At 42.0% G+C, this 21,587-nt stretch overlaps 1 protein-coding gene across 1 annotated transcript in view; it reads right to left on the minus strand.

Annotated features, from left to right (window-relative positions):
* The window catches only part of VPS13B (vacuolar protein sorting 13 homolog B), a 705,368-nt gene that overhangs the window by 616,881 nt on the left and 66,900 nt on the right, over positions 1-21,587 (minus strand). The window contains exon 7 of the mRNA XM_075270303.1: positions 19,766-19,937. Within this exon, the coding sequence (XP_075126404.1) occupies positions 19,766-19,937 (172 nt within the window). The remainder of the gene's footprint in view (positions 1-19,765; positions 19,938-21,587) is intronic.

Consider the following 21,587-nt stretch of genomic DNA (forward strand, 5'->3'; position numbering starts at 1 on the left):
GAACCCAGGACTCCAGCGCTGCAAAGGCTGCAGTGCTATCCACTGAGCCACTGTGTTGCCCTTCACTTTACAATAGTTTTTGAGGCTAAGCCTCAATGTCCCCCCATGGATCCATGAACATCACAGTCATGTATATGGGGCCACAGAAATGAATGGGTCCACAAACAAATCATAGCACATGGACCAAAACTAGAGATGAGCGAACACTAAAATGTTCGAGGTTCGAAATCCGATTCGAACAGCCGCACACTGTTCGACTGTTCGAACGGGTTTTGAACCCCATTATAGTCTATGGGGGGAAATGCTCGTTTCAGGGGTACGCAACATTCGATCAAATTCTACTTACCAAGTCCATGAGTGAGGGTCGGGCTGGATTTTTCTCTCTGCGCAGTGTCCCCGCATCCTCTTCCGGCCTTGAATTCACTCTGCTAGGCATCGGGCCTAGGCAGAGCCAACTGCGCATGCCCGCGCTACAAGAAAATGGCCGCTTACAGTGTAGGGAGAAGACTTCTAAAGGTAAGAGAAGAACTAGCGTTGATTGGCCGACTGTATAGTATTCTGCCAATCAACGCTGATTCTGCATCGAATCTTAACTTCGAACAGCTAGTAGTATTCGATTGAGTACGAGTATTTCGAATACCGTAGTATTCAATCGAATACCTATTCGATCGAATACTACTCGCTCATCTCTAACCAAAACATATGGCCATATGCAGCCCATGAGATACAGCCTCCATATTCATGGACAGAAAAAAAGAATAAAAATATATTATATATATATATATATATATATATATATATATATATACGAAAAAAAAAAAAAATAGAAAAAAAATGACAGATTAAATAAATAATAAATAAAATTAATTAAATTGAATTTAAAAATTGGCGGTGCATTTCTTTTAAGGAATAGGCAATAGACGTCCATTTTGGCGAAAACCCTTTTCAACGGGAATTTTTAAATTTCCATTTATATAGAATAAACGACTCTGTAGTTCCACTATATTCTGATTTACTGACCTTGTTCATTACAATTAGAAACAAATCTGAAATTCAGTTTTCTAGGTAACAACTAAACTGCTTAAACATGTTTAACGGTTTCTCCTATGTAATGATGGAGAAAAAAAATAATAGGGAAAAAATGGGGGGGAAAAAGTAAATAAAGGGGTATTTTTAATGTTTCTGTTTCCCCAATGAGCTGTTATGTGCGGAGACTGTCGGCAATCCAACACTTTGAAGATTTTCTCAGAATTAATTCTTGAGAAACCAAAGATGCATATGGAAGTTTATACGAGTCCAGGAACGGGGCTACTGGTCCCCAGATGTTACAGCCGATACTTTACCTTGATACAATACTTCTGTGAGGAATTGGTAAAAAGAGCTCTGTGTTTCAAGTTTTATTCGCAGGACCACATAAACATTTTACAGAAGAGTCGGAGCAATATTTGGCAAATATTCCAAGCACCTCTGCAACGAAATGGGTATTTGCCATACAAGTAGCCATGTCTGCCGCTCTCATAAGGGAGTATGGAAGGAGAAGAACAACGTTCCCTTCATTAGTCTAACATAGCCTTACAATACTTACATTGCACTGGTCAAATAGATTTAGGAATAGACTTTACATGAATGGATCTGTCAGAGCCCATAAAGTGCACAACCAAAAGTAACCATTTCAAGTGGAAATTCACATTTGACATTTATAGTGTACAGGGGCGTAACTACCGCTGTAGCAGCGGAGGCGGCTGCCACAGGGCCCAGGCCATTAGGGGGCCCGGTGACAGCCGCTACCGCTGCATTTTTTTTTTTTTTTTTTATTTAAATAGGCCGTTACGGGCCCTATTCACTCGCCTATTCTGGCTTGGCCGGGATGGGCAAGTGACACCGCGGGCCCCACAAATACTATCATTATACTCGGGGGTCTTTGCAGACCCCCGAGTATAATGATCGGCGTATCGGGAGAGGTAAGGGAACATAACAAACAGTGTTACTTACCTCTCCAAGATTCTGACAGGCCTCCTTTCTGACGTCACATGAATCCGGGCTGCGTCCGGGGTCATATGACGTCTGACGTCATTTCATAAGGACGCCAGCGGAGAAGACAGCGTAGGAACTGGGGGGACAGGTAAGTAAGTGTTTTTTTATGGTTTTTAATCCCCCAGTTATCCGATTATTATACTCTGGGGTCTGAAAAGACCCCAGAGTATAATAATTGTTTATGGGTGTCCACAGTGGGACATAATACTGTGTGCAGGGGCAACTATGGGGGATAATACTGTGTGCAGGGGCCAGTTAGGGACATAATACTGTGTGCAGGGCTTACTAAGGGACATAATAGAGTGCGGAGGAGGGGGTCGGTCGAGGTCTTCGACGTCGGTGTCGGTTGGGGGGGGGCGCGCATGTCAAATGTTTGCCACGGGGCCCCGCCATTCCTAGTTACGCCACTGATAGGGTATCTACAGTTTTACTATTGTCAATGCTTTCTGCAATGAAACTCTGAAAATAGGCTTCATTTAAAGTGTACCTCCGATTATAAAACAATTTCCCATGAATACTACAGGTGACTAGATGACACCTTAATAAATCCAGAAGAAATATAAAATGTATAAGAATATGTTTCCTACCACACGCATCGGGCTATTTTCCTCCTCCTTCCAGTCACACGGTTGAGACTAGAATTGAGTGGTTTAAATGAGGTGTGTCATGGAACCAATAGGTGGCGCTGTCTTGGCTCTAGGAGTCTTAGCCCCACCTGCCACTCCATCACAACCGACACAGCCAAAGCTTCGGCATTTTTGGGTGTTGAATTGTTGAAGTAGAGACTATGCCTCCTCTATGTGCAATCCTAACCCTAAGTAGCCTAGTCTGATGTGGATACAACAGGTGGTGCCTCATACTAACAGTCACAGGAGGCAGCGACACCTACTGGACCCCTGACATACCAGGCAGAACCCGATTTAACCATTCCTATTTAGCATCTTCTCTTCACTCATATGGTTATCTCTAATAGCATCCTTATCCCTCTTTAGCTTCACAGAAAGAAGTCTACAGAGGAGGGGAGGGAAGAGGAGAAGGAGGCGGCTTCTAGTCAAACTGAAGCCACATACTGTGCAGAAGTATAGCCTTCTCTTCAGGCCATCTCACTGACTGTGCAGCAGAGCTCAGCAGCTGCAGGAGGTTTAGCTTTTCTAGCAGTCTCCTCCCCCCTTCTCCATAGACTACCTTTAACCCCTCAATGACCAATGATGTACAAGTAAGTCATTGGCCATGAGGAACTGTATGAAGAGGGCTCAGAAGCTGAAGGGGAATGACAGGCTCTATAATGGAGCCAGCACCCGCCACGAATAGCCACAAACGGTGCAACCAAGGAGAACTAGGTCACTGACAAAAGAGAAAAAAAAAAGTCCAGTTCCAATTTTTTAAATAAAACAAAAAGCAACCACATAAACTCATGCACAGGTGGAGATGACTATAGCATTTTGAGCCCGATAACAGAATGCAGCAAGGCTGTGGACTTGTTAGGACAAACCATCCACACCATCCCATAAATGGCTTACAGCAGGGGTCTGTAACCTTCGGCACTATAGCTGCTGTGAAACTACAACTTCAAACACGCTCCACTCACTTCCAAAACAGCAGAGCAGGTATGCATGCTGGGAGTTGTAGTTTTACAACAGCTGCCGATGGTTGGCTACTTCTGACTTAGAGCTTTGGTCAGACAGATACAGTAAAGCTCCTCTAATTCGTGAAAAAGCAAGTGGCTGACTACGCCTATAAATAAATATGCAACAAACTAAACATCTAAGTAATTGTAATATTAATATTACATTATTAACCGGTTAAGGACCAGGCCCAAAAGTATGTTAAAGACCAGGCCTCTTTTTTCAAAACTGACATGTGTCACTTTAAATGGCAATAACTTTGAGACGCTTTAACTTACACAAATGAATTTGAGATTGTTTTCTTGTAACACATTATACTTCATGTTAGTGGTAAACACTAATCAATATTTTTGCATTTATCTATAAAAAAAACTAGGAAATTTGATGGAAATTTGAAAAAAATTGCAATTTTCAAAATGTGAAATTATCTGCTTTTCAGGCAGATAGTCATACCATCCAAATACATGAATAAATATTATCTCCCATATCTCTGCTTTATATTGGCATCATATTTTGATTGTCTTTTAATTTATTTTGGACGTCACAAGGCTTACAAGTGTAACAGCAATTTTCCAGATTTACAAGAAAATTCTCCAAACCAATTTTTTAGGGACCACTTCAGTTCTGAAAGTAATTATAAAGGCCTGTATAATAGAAACCCCCCATAAATTACCCCATTTTCAAAACTGCACCCCTCAAATTATTCAAAACAGCATTTGGGATGTTTGTTAACCCTTTAAGCATTTCATAAGAATAAAAATAATATGGCAGTGAAATTTAGACATTTCATTTTTTTTCACTAATACATTCATTTAGACCCAAAATTAACACATTCACAAAGGGTTGAAGGAGAAAATGCATCTGACAGTTTATTGTGCAATTTCTCCCGTGCACAGAAATACCCCACATGTGGGTGTAAACTGATTTTTGGGCACACGGCAGTGCATGGAAGGGAAGGAGCGACACTGGGTGTTTGAACAGCAGATTTTGCTGGAATAATTTTCAGCGCCATGCCTTATTTGCAGAGACCCTAGAGTACCAAAACAATGGAAACCCCCCAAAAGTGACCCCATTTTAGAATCCACACCCCTCACAGAATTCATCAAGAGGTATAGTCAGCATTTAGACCCTACAGTTGTTTCACAGATTTTACTAACATTGGGATGTGTAAATGAAAAATTACTAAAATGTCACTTTATCTCCAAAGTTTTCATTTTCACAAGGGGATAAAGGAGTAAAAGCCCCCCACAGTTTGTTAAACAATTTCTCCTGAACACGGCAATACCCCATATGTGGCCATATTCTGCTGTATGGGAACATGGAGGGGCTTGGAATGGAAGGAGCGCTATTTGGCTTTTGGATGGCAGATTTTGCTGGAATAATTTTAGGTGCCATGTCGCATTAGCAGAGCCCCTAGAGTACCAATACAGTGGAAACCCCCTAAAAGTGACCCCATTTGGGAAACTATACCCCCCACAGAACATATTAAAGGGTAGAGTGAGCATTTTGACCCTACAGCTGTTTCACAGATTTTATTAACATTGGGCCATGAAAATGAAAAATTACTTTTTTTCCAACAAACTGTCAATTTAGCCCCAAATTTTTAATTTTCACAAGAGGATAAAGGAGAAAAAGCTCCCTAAAGTTCGTTACACAAATTCTGCTGAACACAGAAATGCCCCATATGTGGTCATAATCTGCTGTATGGGAACATGGCGGGGCTCAGAATGGAAAGAGGGCTATTTGGCTTTTGGAGGGCAGATTTTGCTGGAATATTTTTCAGGTCCCATGTCGCATTTGCAGAGCCCCTAAAGTACCAATACAGTGGAAACCCCCTATAAGTGACCCCATTTTGGAAACTACACCCCTCATAGAATTTGTCTAGGGGTAGAGTGAGTATTTTGGCCTCACAGGTGTTTCACAGATTTTATTAACATTGGGACGTGAAAATGAAAAATTACTTTTTTTCCCAATAAATCGTCCATTTAGCGCCATAGTTTTAATTTTGCAAATAGTTTAAGAATTAAAAGCCCCCCACAGTTTGTTACACAATTTCTTCTGAACACGGCAATACCCCATATGTGGCCATAATCTGCTGTATGGGTACATGCTGGGGCTCAGAATGGAAAGAGCGCTATTTGGATTTTGGAGGGCATATATTGCTGGAATAGTTTTGAGGTGCCATGTCGCATTTGCAGAGCCCCTAAAGTATCAATACAATGGAAACCCCTCAAAAGTGACCCCATTTTAGAAACTACACCTGTCAAGGAATGTATCAAGGGGTATTATCATTTTGAGCCTAAAATGCTTCCCAAAAATTAATGTACAAAATGAAAATTGAAATTTTTAAAAATATGCCATTTCGGTGCCCAATACGTTGCACCCACTTTGTGTTGTCAGAGACCTGCACTCCTAAAACTATTAAGTGGGCCATCCCGGGGGTCAAAAAATTATATATGTGGGTGTAAACTGCTGCTTGGGCACACAGCAGGGCTCAGAAGGGAAGGACCACTGTGCGTTTTAGCTTTTGGGGTACAGATTTAGAGGGACCCTCTGGGCGCCATGATGTTTTTGCAGAGCCCTGGAGGTTCCAGTAAACTGGAATTCACCAAGAAGTGACCCCATTTTGTAGGGGCAATTTTAGGGTCTCTGCAAATGTGACGTGGTGTCCAAAAACGAAGAATCTAAATCTTCACTCCAAAAGCACATATTGCTCCTTCACATCTGCACCCTGCTGGGTACCCAAATAGCAGTGTATGCCCACATGTATGACACTGGTGTACCCCGGATAACGTACTTAATGCCATATGTGGGTAGAAATGGCTGTTTGGGCACAGCCGGGGACAGAAGGAAAGGAGCGCTATATTGGTTTTTGGAGCACACCATGCCACTTTTGCAAAGCCCCTGAATTGCCAATAAAGTGGAATCCGCAGACATGTCACCCTATTTTGGACACTACCCCACTGATGGGATTTATCAAGTGGTGTAGCGAGAATTTTTAACCCTTGAGTGTTGCATTTATTTAGTTTCCAGAAATGAAATCGCAACTGATAGAGAAGTTAAAAATGAAAATTTTACAGATTTGCCATTTCAGTGTGCAACATGTTGTGCCCGACTTATGTCAGCAGAGACACTCCAAAAACTGTTAAGCGGGTATCCTGGGCACAACAGCTTTCAGAGCGTTCATCTCTGATACAAGGTGGGCATAACATATTACGCACTGAAAGGACGTATTCCTGGAAAAATGGTCATTTTCACCTCTCACAATCCACTACAGTTATAGTTATATATATAAAGTTATAGCAACACTTGGGGGTTAAAAATGCTGTCTGTACCCCTGGAGAAATCCTTCAGGGGTGTAGTTTCCAAAATAAGGTAATTTATCAGGGGATTCCAAATTACTGGCGTTTCAGCTCTACAAAAGTGTCATGGCATCCAAAAACCAAACCGTCTGTGCTCCAAAAACCAAATGACCCTTCTTCCCTTCTGTGTCCGGCTGTGCCCTAGTATCAGTTTATACCCACATATGACATTATGTCCGTTATCCGGGGGTACACCAGTGTCATACATGTGTCATACATGTGTCATAAACTGCAGTTTGGACGTACAGCAGGGTGCAGAAGGAAAGGAGCGCTATGCGGCTTTTGGAGTACAGATTCAGATGTTTGGTATCTGGACGCCATGTCATGTTTGTAGAGCCTGTAAGGTACCAGAAAAGTGGATTCCATGGGGTACCAGGAGTGACCCCATTTTGAAAACTGCACCCCTCAAAGAATTTATCAGGGGGTGTAGTGAGTATTAGTATCCCGGACGTGACTGCACAGCGGATGGCGAAGAGGGAATATATAAGCTGTGCGGAGGACATTGCAAACACCAAATTCCCTACTATGTCCCCGTAGCTCCTATGATTGGGGGAGTCACTCTGGGGGTCACTTTAGGGGTCACTTCTGGTGTCTGTTCCCTCATAAGCTGTAAATCTGGGGTGTCCCCTGATATCCGCTCACACAGCTTATATATTCCCTACATGACGCACCCAGTTGTGTTCTAATAATTTGGCGATTTTTGAGGGGTTTTGTCTTCACATTGTGAGATGCTATATTTTCTTTATGTTTCTGGTGACGCGGCCATATAAGGGCTTATTCTTTGCGGGATGAGATGCATTTCGTAATGACACCATTTTTGGGTGTCTACATCTTATTGAATACATTTTATTAACCCTTTTTTGCTGGATTTAAAAAAAAAAAATCAATCCTGGCATTGAGTTTTACTTTTTTTAATTTTGCGCCATGCAGCGTACAGTATAAGTAACATGTTCCCTTTATTCTGCGGGTCGGTACGGTTACGGCGATACCTCATTTATAGTATTTTTTTATGTGTTACTAGTTCTGCAGAGGAAAAACACATTTGGGGACATAAATCAATGTTTTTTGCATCGCATCTTCTAAGAGGCGTAACATTTTTATTTTTCGGTTGACAGAGTTGGTTGAGGGCTTATTTTTTGCGGGACAACCTGCGCTTTTTATTGGTACTGTTGTCGGATGCATATGACTTTTTGATCACTTTTTATAGCATATTTTGTATGGTGAGATGGCGAAAAATCATTACTTCCGGCGAGTTTTTTCCGTTTTTTTTTTTCCGGCGTTCGCCGTGTACATTAAATATTATCTCAGTTTTATTGTACAGATTGTTACGGACGCGACAATACCAAATATGCATTGTTTTTATTACTTTTGAGTTCTTTTTTTATATAATTCATTTTCTATTGAGAAAAAGGGATTTTTGGGCTTTATAACTTTATTAATTTTTTTCATACACTTCATTTTATTTTTTTTACATTTTTTTTTACTTTTTCATGTGTCCATTTAGGACACTTCAATCAGCAATACTTTGCTGATATAGAATGCCATGTGAGACACAGCATGCAGGTGTCCCACATGGCATTCCGTAGCAGGATGTCAGGCTGTGTAGACGCACAGCCTGACATCAGAAGGTCCTGGCAGGATCACCAGGTATGTGGGGGCTACGGGCAGTCTGGGGTCACTGGCCAGACCCCAGACTACCTTTTACTGCTATCGGCACCCTCCGATCTCGCCGCGGGGGGTGCCGATCTGATTTAATTGTCGGCGGATGCCTTTCGATCGCGCCGTGATGTTTCACGGCGCGATCGAAAGGGTTAAAACTTCCAGTCGGACTCAGTTCCGACTGGACGTTATGGAGGAAGGGGTTAGGTGTTAGTAACACCTAACCCCTGTCCCCCCCGCACCCCTCCCCCCGCCAGAAAGGTACCTAAAGGCCGGACGTATTTCGGCAATAGTCCGGTCTTTAGGTACCAGCACATGAGGCCGTAAATTTACGTACGGCGGTCCTCATGTGGTTAATGATATAACTGTATTTGTATAATTATTTATAGAATTTGTTTAAAGTGATTTAATCATTAAAATACAATTTTTGTCCCTAAGACGTAGGAATAGCCTTAAGAAAGACTATTCTTCTCCTACCTTTAGATGTCTTCTCTGCCAGTTTTCTTCTATATGCAAATGAGTTCTCTCACAGCACTGGGGGCAGTCTCTGGCGCTCAAATAGCACTGGGGGCATCCCCAATGCTGCGAGAGAAATCTCCATCACCACCTGTATCTTTGCCTGGAACGGCCTCTCCCTGTGTCTTCTTCCGGCGCTGGCTTCAAACCTCTAGGCATGTGCAGTTGGCTCTGCCCGAGGCCTAGAAGTTTGAAGCCAACATTGGGAACACCCCCAGTGCTGTGAGAGAACTTCTTTGCATACAGAAGAAAACCAGGATTTCTACAGAACGGCGGTGAGGAAAAGACATCTAAAGGTAGGAGAAGAATAGGCTTTCTTAAGGCTATTCCTAATGATTGAATCCCTTTATATATATATATATATATATATATATATATATATATATATATATATATATATTTGTAATTACATAATTGCATTAATAATAATATTTGCATAATATTACTTTAAATATTTTATTATTTTATTTTGAAGTCGGAGTCAATAAGCTGTTCTTGACTCCACATTCCTGTCATCCTGCTACAATGTTTAACTTAAAGGGCACCTTGGCATTATCCTGGCACTCTATGCCGCAACCTGAAGCCTCTGCTGTATAGGAGCACTGAGAGTCTCTGGAACAATATGACTGTAGGCTGGAGTAATGTAAAGCCCGAGCCTGCAGTTATTACAGTAAGAACAGTAATCACTTTTTACAAGGGAAGTCTTGATGAAACAGATGCTTTATTTCACGCACTAAGGAGATCAGTGGCATACAGTATATATGTGAGCTGCCAACCCCACAGAAGCACAGAGACATGATTATGTGTTGCAGAAGGAATGGACCAGTTGCTGAGAGTCTTTTTGAGTAATGTACAGTGGCAGATGAGAAAGGAAACCTTGTATCTGCTTCCTTGCACAGATAGCCTCGCTGAACTCCATCAAGTAATCATTTCCTTCTGCCGCAGCCTTTTATCTGTCTACAGTGATTAACACCACGTATAGTGGCGGGATAAACAGCCTAGCGACTACTACAACTCCCACAGTGCTCCTTTACACTGGATTATAAGTAGCTTCAGCTATAGAACCTGACTTATGGCACTAAATCCTATGTATTTATTTATACATAATCAGGATCTTTGCACACAGTGATCAGCCCTTCCGTCAAAGTTATATGCTCCCTTTGTGTACCTCTGATGCATGCTATTTCTATAAAGTTGGGGGGGGGGGGGGGAGACATGCTGATGCATTGCACTCCAAGGACACTCTTTTGGTCTTAGTTGGATGAATAGAGCCCTATAGATATGTTTAACGTATATGTCAAGAATTTTTCCTTAAGCATATGCTAAATGTAGGGATCAGATGCAATATGCGCAATCCGACATCTGAATTTTTTTATTTTTTTTTTAAATGTAGATTGTGAGCCCCATATAGGGATCACAATGTACATTTTTTTCCTATCAGTATGTCTTTGTAGAATGGGAGGAAATTCACGAAAACACGGAGAGAACATACAAACTCCTAGCAGATGTTGTTCCTGGCGGGATTCGAACCCAGGACTCCAACGCTGCAAGGCTGCAGTGCTAACCACTGAGCCACCGTGTTGCCCTCGAAATCAGAATTTTAATTAATATTAAACAGATTTTTAAAAAATTCTCTTATACAAATTTCTTAAGAGTTTTTGATTTTTTACTTTCATGTTTTACTTATATTTAAATGAGTTTTCCTATAAAATCAAGTTATCGCTATCTATGGGACAGGAGATAATTCGTAGATCAAGGGTGGTTTGACTGCTCACCCCACTGATCAGGAGAACAGGGGACTTTGGACCCCCCACCCCCCTTATTCTGAATGGAGCAGTGGTCAGACAGTAGGCTTACCTCTCCATTCAAGTCAATGGGAGTGTTAGAGAAGGCTTGGCTATCTCCGGAGCTCCCATTAATATGAATAGAACGATGTGCATGATGTCCAAGCACTGCTCGCTTCTACTGATCAGTGGAAGTCTAAGGGTCCATTCACACAGAATGTTTTGGCTCTGATTTTGTAGTTGAATCCGCGTCCGAACCCACATGGAGAAAAAAAAAAGCCTCCTGCTAGCGGAAAATGGAACCCTTTGAAGTCAATGGGAGGCTTTTTTTCCACGTTGATTCTGACGCAGATTCCGCATCAAAATCAGCACTAAAAAACTCAGTGTGAGTGGTGCCTAAGAATTATCTCCACTCCGATGCATAGGGAAAAACCCCTTAATCCTTCAACTTTCACTGTGGTCATTAAAAGTTCTGCACAGGACTATGGTTTAATGAACTTAACATTAGATAATTCCACAGGTCTCAGAATATTGTTGCTAGGCCATGATTAAATGGCATGGACGACACATGGATGACATCTGTGTGCAGCCTGTGCCTGCACAGCCCCATTCTCTCAGGTCAGTGAGCACAGGCCACAAAACGGACTGGGATCCATTCGCAGCTACCCGTATTTTGGTCCGGAACCTGAGGCGGCCTCCACCTCAAGTTTAGGACCAAAAATAACCTATGTGAACTTACCCTTAGTGTTAATTCACGTCAGAATGAGAGAATAGGACTTGGAACAAGACATGGCCATCAGTGCAGGAATTGTCATCGCCAGGATTTTAACCCCTTCCCGCCGATGGCATTTTTTGATTTTCGTTTTTGACTCCCCTCCTTCTAAACCCCATAACTTTTTTAATTCTCCGCTCCCAGAGCCATATGGAGTCTTAATCATTGCGGGACAAATTTTTCTTCATGATGCCACCATTAATTATTCTGTATAATGTACTGGGAAGCAGAATGGGGTGGATTTGAAGAAAAAATGCATTTCTGTGACATTCTTACGGGCTTCGGTTTTACGGCGTTCACTGTGCAGCCACAGTGACATGTCCCGTGTATTATGTGTTTTGGTACGGTTCCAGGGATACCTAAATTATATGGTTTTATTTACATTTTGACCCTTTAAAAAAATCCAAAACTGTGTTAAAAAAATTTTTTTCTAAAAGTCGCCACATTCTAACAGCCGTCACTTTTTTATACGTCCGTGTACGGGGATGCATAGGGTGTCCTTTTTTTGCGGGACCGGGTGTACTTTGTAGTTCTACCATTTTTGGGAAATGCTATTGCATTTATCACTTTTTATTCAACATTTATCAGAATCAAAACAGTGAAAAAATGACGGTTTGGCACCTTTGACTATTTTTCCCGCTATGGTGTTTACCGAGCAGGAAAAATATTTTTATAGATTTGTAGAGCGGGCGATTTCGGAAACAGGGAAAAATAACATGTATATGCTTCACAGTATTTAACTACTTTTATATGTGTTCTAGGGAAAGGGGGGTGATTTGAATTTTTAATACTTTTTAAAAAAAAAACTGTTATATTTAAAAAAAAAAAAAAAAAAATTCTTTTGCATTTATTAGACCCCCTAGGGGCGCTGAACCCCAGGGGGTCTGATCACTAATGCAATGCATTACAGTGCTAATGCATTGCAAAACTTCATAATTTCTTTTGCAGGCTGCATAGACCAGCCTGCAAAAGAAAGAGATTGCAGACCAGCCGGGAGCCTTTAACAAGGCTCCCGGCTGTCATGGCAACGTGACGTTGGCCCTCGAGCTTGCTACTGGCACCGGCGATCACCGGCAAAATGGCGGTGTCTGATCACTAATTCAATGCATTACAATGTTAATGCATTGCAAAAAATCATCCTTTCTTTTGCAGGCTGCATAGACCAGCCTGCAAAAGAAAGAATTTGCAGACAAGCTTGGGAGCCTTGCAAAGGCTCCCGGCTGTCATGCCAACGTGACGTCGGCCCTGGAGCATGCTCCAGGTGCCGACGATCACTGGCAAAATGGCGGCGCCCATGCGCTGTCGGGAAAATGGCGCCTCTGGCGTCTTTGACCGTGGCGCCGAAAGGGGTAATGCCTCCGATCGGTCCGGCTATGGCGGCCGCCTGGCTCCTGGGCCAACGCCATAATTACACACCCGGCATCCGCTGTACTATTACTGCGGATGTCGGGAAGGGGTTAAGAACTGCCAACCTTGTGGGGTTTTCTTATGCAACTGTATTATTGAGAATATACGAGATTGGTGTAATAGAGAAAAAACATCCAACGATACTTATGGAAGAAAGAGGTCAGAGATGCCAAGAATTGTTCTGAGGAACAGGTGGGGCACAGTCAAGCAAACTGCAGCTGAATACAACATTGGTATCTGTACGTACAAGTCTTCATTACCACGGGTGGGTTATAAGAGCAGATGACCAGTCCTTGTGCCATTTCTAGGAAAAAGCTCCAATGGGCAAATGAGAACATACCGTAAATTGGATCCTCGAGCAGAGGACACACATTGTCCAGATGAATCCAGATTTCTGTTGTAACCCTTCATGTCACAACACTTCACGAAGGTGGAGGAGATCTGTTGTTTTCTTGGCACATTTTTTTTAAATGTTTTTGTTTTTCTAAATATATATATATAAAAATAAAAAAAACCTAAAAAGTTGAAAATCACCCGTTCTTTCCCCATATCACATAAATATTACTAAATAAAACACAAGAGGAATCTCCAAATCAAAAAATGCCCAAACTATTAAAATATAAAAACATTCATCACCTGCGATAAACGCCGTAGCAAAATAATAATAATAATAATGGATGAAATAACCATTTTATCACTGCTTCACCGCCTAAAAAAAAAAAGTGATTAAACATATCCTCCTAAAATAGTATAACTAAAAACTAGATATTACCCTGCAAAGCGGCGACCGGGCACAGGTGTGAACCTGCCCTTGGGAGAAATACATGTACGTGTCACATTTCCAAACACTTACCTACAGGTCTCATATCCATACTGTGCTCTACCTGTCACGTATCTGTACTGCTGTATACATGTCCCCCACACAGCTACACATGTCAATACTGCTATCTGCATGTTCACACAAGACTATATACGTGGCATAGTTCCACACTGCTACCTACATGTCACATTTCCATACATTGATCTATAGGTCTCATATCCATACTGCGCTCTACCTGTCACATGTCTGTACTGCTATATACATGTCTCCACACAGCTACAGACGCGGCCTCCGCAGGGTCTGCTGCGCATATGCACAGATGTAGAAGAGCCGACACACAGGCGCAGCCCGATCATCGCTGGCCGCATTACGCTAAATATAGGCGGATCCTCACCAACAGCCCACAGACGAAGTCATGGGAAGAGGCTAGATGTTTATAAATCTAATCACATTATAGGGCCATAGCAAAATGAGGTCAGGGGTAACAATCACTAATGACTCTGGAGCCCAATGGGCCCAAAGGCCTCTCTCTGATGTAAGAATACACCACATGGGAGGTGGGATCCCCATTACTGATTTTGCATTAGGGCCCAGGTGCTTCAAGTTACGCCTCCAAATATCCCTTTTTTATTCAGCTCATTTACATGTAAATTGCAGTTTAATCCACATGCAAATGAAAAAAAAATTTTGGGGCTGTGACTTATCTTGTCTGGGCTTCAGTCTCAGCTCTTCGTCAAAGCACAACCCCCTCATTTGCATATTAATAAAATGACAATTTACATTTCCAAAGCTAAATAACAGGAATATTTGGAAATTGTACATGGTATCGGGATTGGGTTTGTAAGGGAGCGTTCACACTACCGTCGGTGCCCGACAGGTAGTGTCCGCTCCTAGTGTCCGCTCAAAATCTGTCATGGACATTAGGAGCGGACACTACCTGTCGGACACAGACGGTAGTGTGAACGCCCCCTAACTGATTTATTGCTGACAGACTCAAGGACAACATCAAGCTTTGAAGGGATATCCCACAACATTTTTAATGATGACCTGTCTCAAGACTTTTGTGAGCTGTACCTTCATTTTCTACACATTTTGGGGACAGGTGTCAGTAATTTGGGAACCTATACTCCATCTGCATTAGGGTGACGACACATGATGTGCTGGATCCAGCAATAGCCAGTCCATGGGTCACCGGTGCTTTCACTTCTCTGTAAATCCCATTGTATGCCAGGTGACCACACGCTAACAGCAAAACCATCAGCCAGCAATGGAATCCAACTGAAACTCATCGCTGCTTCACTTACATACAAGAAAAAGCGTCAGTAAGGGCTCGTTCACATCTGCGTTGTGCTTTCCGTTATGCAGGTTTCCGTTTCCTGCCTCAAACAGAGGCAGGAGACGGAAACCTGCAGGAGTCTCTCTCACCCATTCATTTGGCATGCAGAAGACGGAAAGCACAGAATGGAAAGAAGAACGCAGGTGTGAACCTAGCGTGACACGGAGAATTGATCCAGGATATCACATGTCACCACCATAACAGCAGTATGAGGAAAACAGGGACAGTCCATGGACTTCCCCTCTACATGACCATTGCACTATGTTTTTTTTTAATTGCCAATCTTTATTAGACATCGACACATGATGTCTGTATACAAGCTGATGACATCACAATACCAGTGACATCACAACGCCCTGTTCTGCTCTATAAGGTGAGGAATCTGATGGAAACAGTTGAGGGTTTTGAAGAAGTTGATGGAGAGGAGATTTTTTCTTGCGACTATGCTTTTATTTACCGCATGTGATGTGGACGGGAGAGTCACTGCCATGACAGCACAAGGTAATAATGTCATACCCGGGGCTTCTGGTACAAAGGCTTATACGCAGATCACAGCACCATTTATCTTTCCCTGCACAATTAGTCTGTCATTTTATTTCTACATATAACCCAAAAACATCCAATTCTCAAATATATAAACCAACCATAATCTCAGCATAGACAGAAGGTAAAATACCAGAATCAGGGAAGAAAACCATTCCTGAACAATTGTCTTGTGTTTATGGTATGGAGTGGCACAGGGCGGACACCGGGCGCAAGTGTGAACGCCCCCTAAGATGTTTGTCCTGTATACAGTAAAATCTCATCATTGTTTATTCTTCATTTCTTAACAGTGACCGCTTCCACCATCACCCTGCCACCGGCTACAGAGCTAGTCCTTGGATCTACCACCGTGGCACTATGTGGCGCCCTGCTACTGATAATTATTGCCGCCTTTATATATTATACCTACAAGAAACATCAGCCCGCACACACGGACAGTGCGGAGGTAGAACTAACCGAAGTGGTTACTGAGACACCGGCACATAAAGACCCCAAGACTGATCCTATGGAGGCTTTAATAAGAACATTACTAAAAGACGTAGACTTTTACATGAACGTCATCAGTGAAAATCTACAAGAATTGTCTGAAATAATGAAAGAAGAGGAAGAACAATAAGAAGATCCATACAGAGTCCCAACACACCATAAGAGTCCCAAAACACCATAGACTCCATAGAAAACCAAGGACTAAGAAAACTCCTTCAGGAGACTGCCATTTGCACGGAGACTTCAGTTACTATGTAACCATTGGATGGAGTGGAGGAACTACCAGAGCTCTTCGGTGGACTTAGTAACCATTTCATGTAATCCCAAAGACATCAGAGCTTGTAATTAACAAAAATAAACAATTGGTAATTTTATTTGCAGCGTTCTATGTAATATTTTTTCCACACCTGCTTAAGCTTATTAATAGATTGACCCTTGCCAAATCTGTAATGGTTTTCTTTGGCGCAGTCACCTTATCCCAATAGAAGATCACACCTCTATAATAATACTGAAGCATCACATTATCCACTACTGACAGCAGATGATGTCACAGCTTAGCTTCTCCCCTCAGACATGGATTGCCTCACATTTAGGAAAAATATCAACCAAGACCATGAACCCGAGCAGAGTTCCCCCACTTGGTCCACGAACGAACAGATAGGTATGTAGAAGGAATCAGGAAAGAGATGATATGACTCCCAAAGAGGCCTGATCTCAACAACATTCAGTCTGTCTGGGATTATCTAAAGAGACAGACGGATTGCACTAAGACTACATCCACAGAAGATCTGGGCTTAGTTCTCCAAGATGCTGGGAACAACCTCCCTGCCGAGTTCCTTCAAAAACTGTGTTTAAATGTACCGAGAAGAATGGATGAAAGGCAAAGGGCAAAAGTCACACCTAATATTGATGGGATTTACATTTCTCTTTTCTTCATTCACTTAATGTTGTTAATTGACAAGAATAAACTATTAACCCTTCTGGGAAACTTTCTTACTTTGCAGCATTTTTTTCCAATCCCACTTCGTTGCTTCGTACTATGTGATTTAATATAAAAGCATCAGATTATATGGGAAAAAAAATTCAGAAAAAAATGCTTAATAATCAGAATCATAAAAATGTATTTAAATCGGTAAATAGAGTTTATCAGGTACAAAATTCAGCTTGAGCTTTAGTGCTATTCAGACCTCAATAACATAAAGGGTTAATGCAGTGACATGGAGTCCCCGGCCTGTCTATTGTCCCAGTAGGAACTGCAATTTCCCCTATTTAAGGTGCTTCCTATCCCAGCACATGGCACATGACATAATCCGAGCATCATTTAATTTCAGGACCATGTCAGTAATCAATTAAATTCGGTAATTGGGATTGTCATTTGGGACCGTCGTCGTATCTGTAAGCTGTTAAAAACAGATGTATTGTGCCCATCCCTCGGCCTGAACCCTGATTTTACAGGACAGAATTTCTGATCAAAGTTAAACCGTGCCTGCAATCATTTAAGGCAGAAATGGGGGAAATCCATGAGCTCCCTGTATACAATCACCACAATTGTCCACATTATATTATTGTGGCTAGTATCTTTAATCATTGGCCCAATTCACTAAATGATGCTACCAGAGATCAGCACATTGAAAGCCTGCTTAACAAAATGCATAGATTAACGAAAATGACATAATGGAGACATGCTGGGAAGACCGGTCATTATATACAACCATTGTCTCCATTATCATCTCCAAAAGTCTTTAGAAGATCGGTCATTCATTTGGGGACATTCCCTTACTGCTCTGTTCCCTTACAAAATATATTCAGATGTATGGATTTATCAATTCACTCCTCCACATGTTCATAGTGTAAAGTTACAGAAGCAAAAAAGTGTGATAAGTCTGACGTTTGTCTGTCAGTTTCCGCGTAAAAGAACATTTATCCGAAGGATTATAGTCAATGGGGTCATCGGGCAATGTTGGTTTCCGCTATTTTAGCAGACAGAATGTCTGTTGTTCTGTTCCTTCAACGGACACAATGGCAAGGAGGCAAACATAGCAAAAGGGTGAATTAACACTGTACAATGTGATCCCATTAAGCCAAGAGTGTGTATTAGGGCGGATTCACATCTGCTCCCGGTCTCCGCTTTGTGGGTTTCCATCTTCTGCCGACAGGAGACAGAAACCTGACAGTCAGTGTCCACTCGTAAGTGCCCGTAAGCGTCTTCTGGTCTCCGCAGCGAAACCGTTTTTTGTTTGTTTTTTTTTGTTTAACCAGACACACAGTTCTGCATGTCGTAATTTGTGTCCGGTTAGAAAAAAAAAAAAATACGGTTTCACCGCGAAGACCAGAAGACGCTCACGGGCGCTCACTTTGCAAACCCATTCAAATGATTGGGTTTGAAAAGTGACTGCCGGTTTCCGTCTCCTGCACAGTTTCTCGGGAAGAAGATGGAAACCTGCAAAGCGGAGATCGGGCGCAGATGTGAACCTGCCCTTATTTTGGCATACATTAGGATGGTATGTATCATAATACCTTTTGTTCAGCTGTATGGGAAAGCATAGTCTTAGGCAGAAAGACTCAGTGAATAAAGAAATGTTTAACATACTGTATGCTATATTTTTTGGCCTATACAGTGGGACACACTGCAGATTTCTGTCGGAGGCATATATAACGTAAGGATCTCCTAAGTAAGCAGGGAAGACCTAGAAGGGGTGCAGCTATACAGAGGTACTGTGCCCCCCTTATTCTCACAATCGGTGGTTGTCCTAAAGAAAGTGATGGCATTTCCTAGAGATGTGACTAATATTTGAGGCCAACCACTGGCTGCATTTTTTTTTTGTTGAAGAATTTGCTGCGGTTTCTTGAGCCAAAGCCAGGAGTGGATTTAGTAGAAGGTAGAAGTATAAGAACTGCCTTACATTGTCTGTTCCTTTTGGGTCCACTCTTAGGTTTGGTTAAAAAAAACTGTCGCAAAATCTACAATATAAACACGCGGTTTTTTTCCATGACAAGTTGGCTGCAGGTTTAAAGGGAATTTCTAGCAATGCAATAATATCATAATTGTTAGGGATTATAGGGCTAAGGAATAACAAATTAGCAAAACAACTCTCTAGGATCCCCTGCCAGTCCTGTTCAGGTCCCTGCTGTTCTCCACATCCTGAAAATGCTTGGAGAAGCCCATTCAGCCAAATACTCGTGGGTCAATTCTTTGGCTAGCGACAGGTTGAGTGAGGACCTCCAGCTCTTTCCTGTGTGTTGAGCAGGGCCTGGAGGCAAAGAGTAGCAGGAACCTGGACAATGATAGAACTGGACCAGCAGGAAAACAGTAAGAGGTGAGCACCATATTTTTTAGGTTGCCACCCCATTATAAACTCTACCAGGTACAATTTAATGTAGCCATACAGCCCTACCTTTAAGCTAAAACTGCAGCACTTACCAGGTATGTGAACTACAGTGTCCTTTACATGTCCAGGAGGTTCCTCAATTTCTTCTTTCGTGTTTCCGATCTCTCCGTAATACAGAGCAATCCCTAGCTGCAGTATCCGGATAAACATGGGAAGCTGCTGATCGGTGAGGGAGAGCTTCAGGCTGTCAACCATTGTGTGAATCTAAATATAAGAACATAGAACTTAGGAAGAAAAGTGTTTCATGAACAAAAAAATCCAGCAATATGCCTAAAATAAAGAAGTCCTGCAGGAGTTTGGTTGGAATCATTATTCTAGCTGTTGCCTTCACTTTTGTAAGCATCACTTATTTCTTTCCATAACTTAAAGGGAATGTTTCACCATAAAATTATCTGTTTTTTTTTAAATCAAGTTTTATGTTAAAGGGGTTGTCAAATCACAGAGGAGGAGGGGGAAGGTTGAATATGAAAATAAATAAAATACTGTATATAGTTGAGTATAAGCCGACCCCCCTAATTTTACCACAAAAAACTGGGAAAACTTATTGACTCGAGTATAAGCCGAGGGGGGGGGGGAGAGATGCAGTAGCTACTGGAAAATTTCAAAAATTAAAATCTTTTTTGGGTTCAGTAGTTGCTGGCTGCTGGGAAAGGGGAGTGGTGTTTTGGTTGTCTGTCTGCCCCTTCCCTGAGCTTGAGGACTGTTTCCCCCCCCCCCCCCCCCCACTTGGTATTCAGCCTGGCTGAATATAGGGTATCTGCAGTGCTCCTATTAACCCCTTCCTGACGGAACAGGAGCACTGCAGATCCCCTATATTCAGTAGACCGGGCACTGTCAGACACAGGGATACCTAATGTGTATGTGTGTCACAGTCATTTTCTACTTTTATATGTATTCTAGGGAAAGGAGGGATTTACAACTTTTATTTATTTTATTTTTTATTATATTTTTTAAAGCTTCTTTTTTTTTTTTTTTTTTTTCCCCCACTATTTTATGGGAGATTTTATACATTACTATTGCGGGTGTCATAGACACCCCTCCCCCTTTTTTTGCTTGACTCGAGTATAAGCCGAGGGGGGGCTTTTTCAGCACAAAAACTGTGCTTAAAAATTCGGGTTATATTCGAGTATATACAGTTAATCATACACACCTATCCCCAGTGCCCATCGCCGCCGTCTGCTCAGACATGCGGTGCCTTTGTTGCTGGAAACCACATGTTGCATGTTACCACTGAGATCAGGTGATATACGTGAGTTATGTTGTCAGGTACCATCACGGAGGCCAGTAATTGGCCTTGGAGGTCACTTGTCACACAGGACTTCCAGCAGCATGGTGCATGCCTATACCGACATTGTAGCGGATACTGGAGCGCCAGTAAGAGGTATGGGTTTTTTTGCTTTGTTTTTTATGTTTCACCTTACCTGCTCCCCTCTGTAATTTATTCAATTCTTTAGTGAGGTTTTTTTTATTTAAAAAAAAAAAAAAATCCATGTTGTTATCTATATTTAAAAAAAAATCCTGCAGAGATTACAGAGCTTGCCGAGAAAATGCCCACATTGAAGTATATAGGGTCTGCCATAGACCACTGTGTCTACGGCCCATGGTTGATCTCCAGAAGACAGGAAGTCACAGACTATTTAAGGCTTAGCGGCAAGTGTTGGAATTGAAAGATTTAAACAATAAGTCATTTCCTGGTGACACTTTTCCTTTAAGGCTACTGTCACATCTGCATTGGAGTCTCCGTTTAGAGTCTCTGACACAGTGTCTGACAAAAATCCAGGACATAAAATCCTGCAAGACTGACTTATTTGTAACGTAGTTGAGAATTTCTTCCCAAGGTGCCTCTTAGTAATT

Source organism: Leptodactylus fuscus, chromosome 4 (assembly GCF_031893055.1).
Source record: "Leptodactylus fuscus isolate aLepFus1 chromosome 4, aLepFus1.hap2, whole genome shotgun sequence".
Classification (NCBI taxonomy): Eukaryota; Metazoa; Chordata; class Amphibia; order Anura; family Leptodactylidae; genus Leptodactylus; species Leptodactylus fuscus.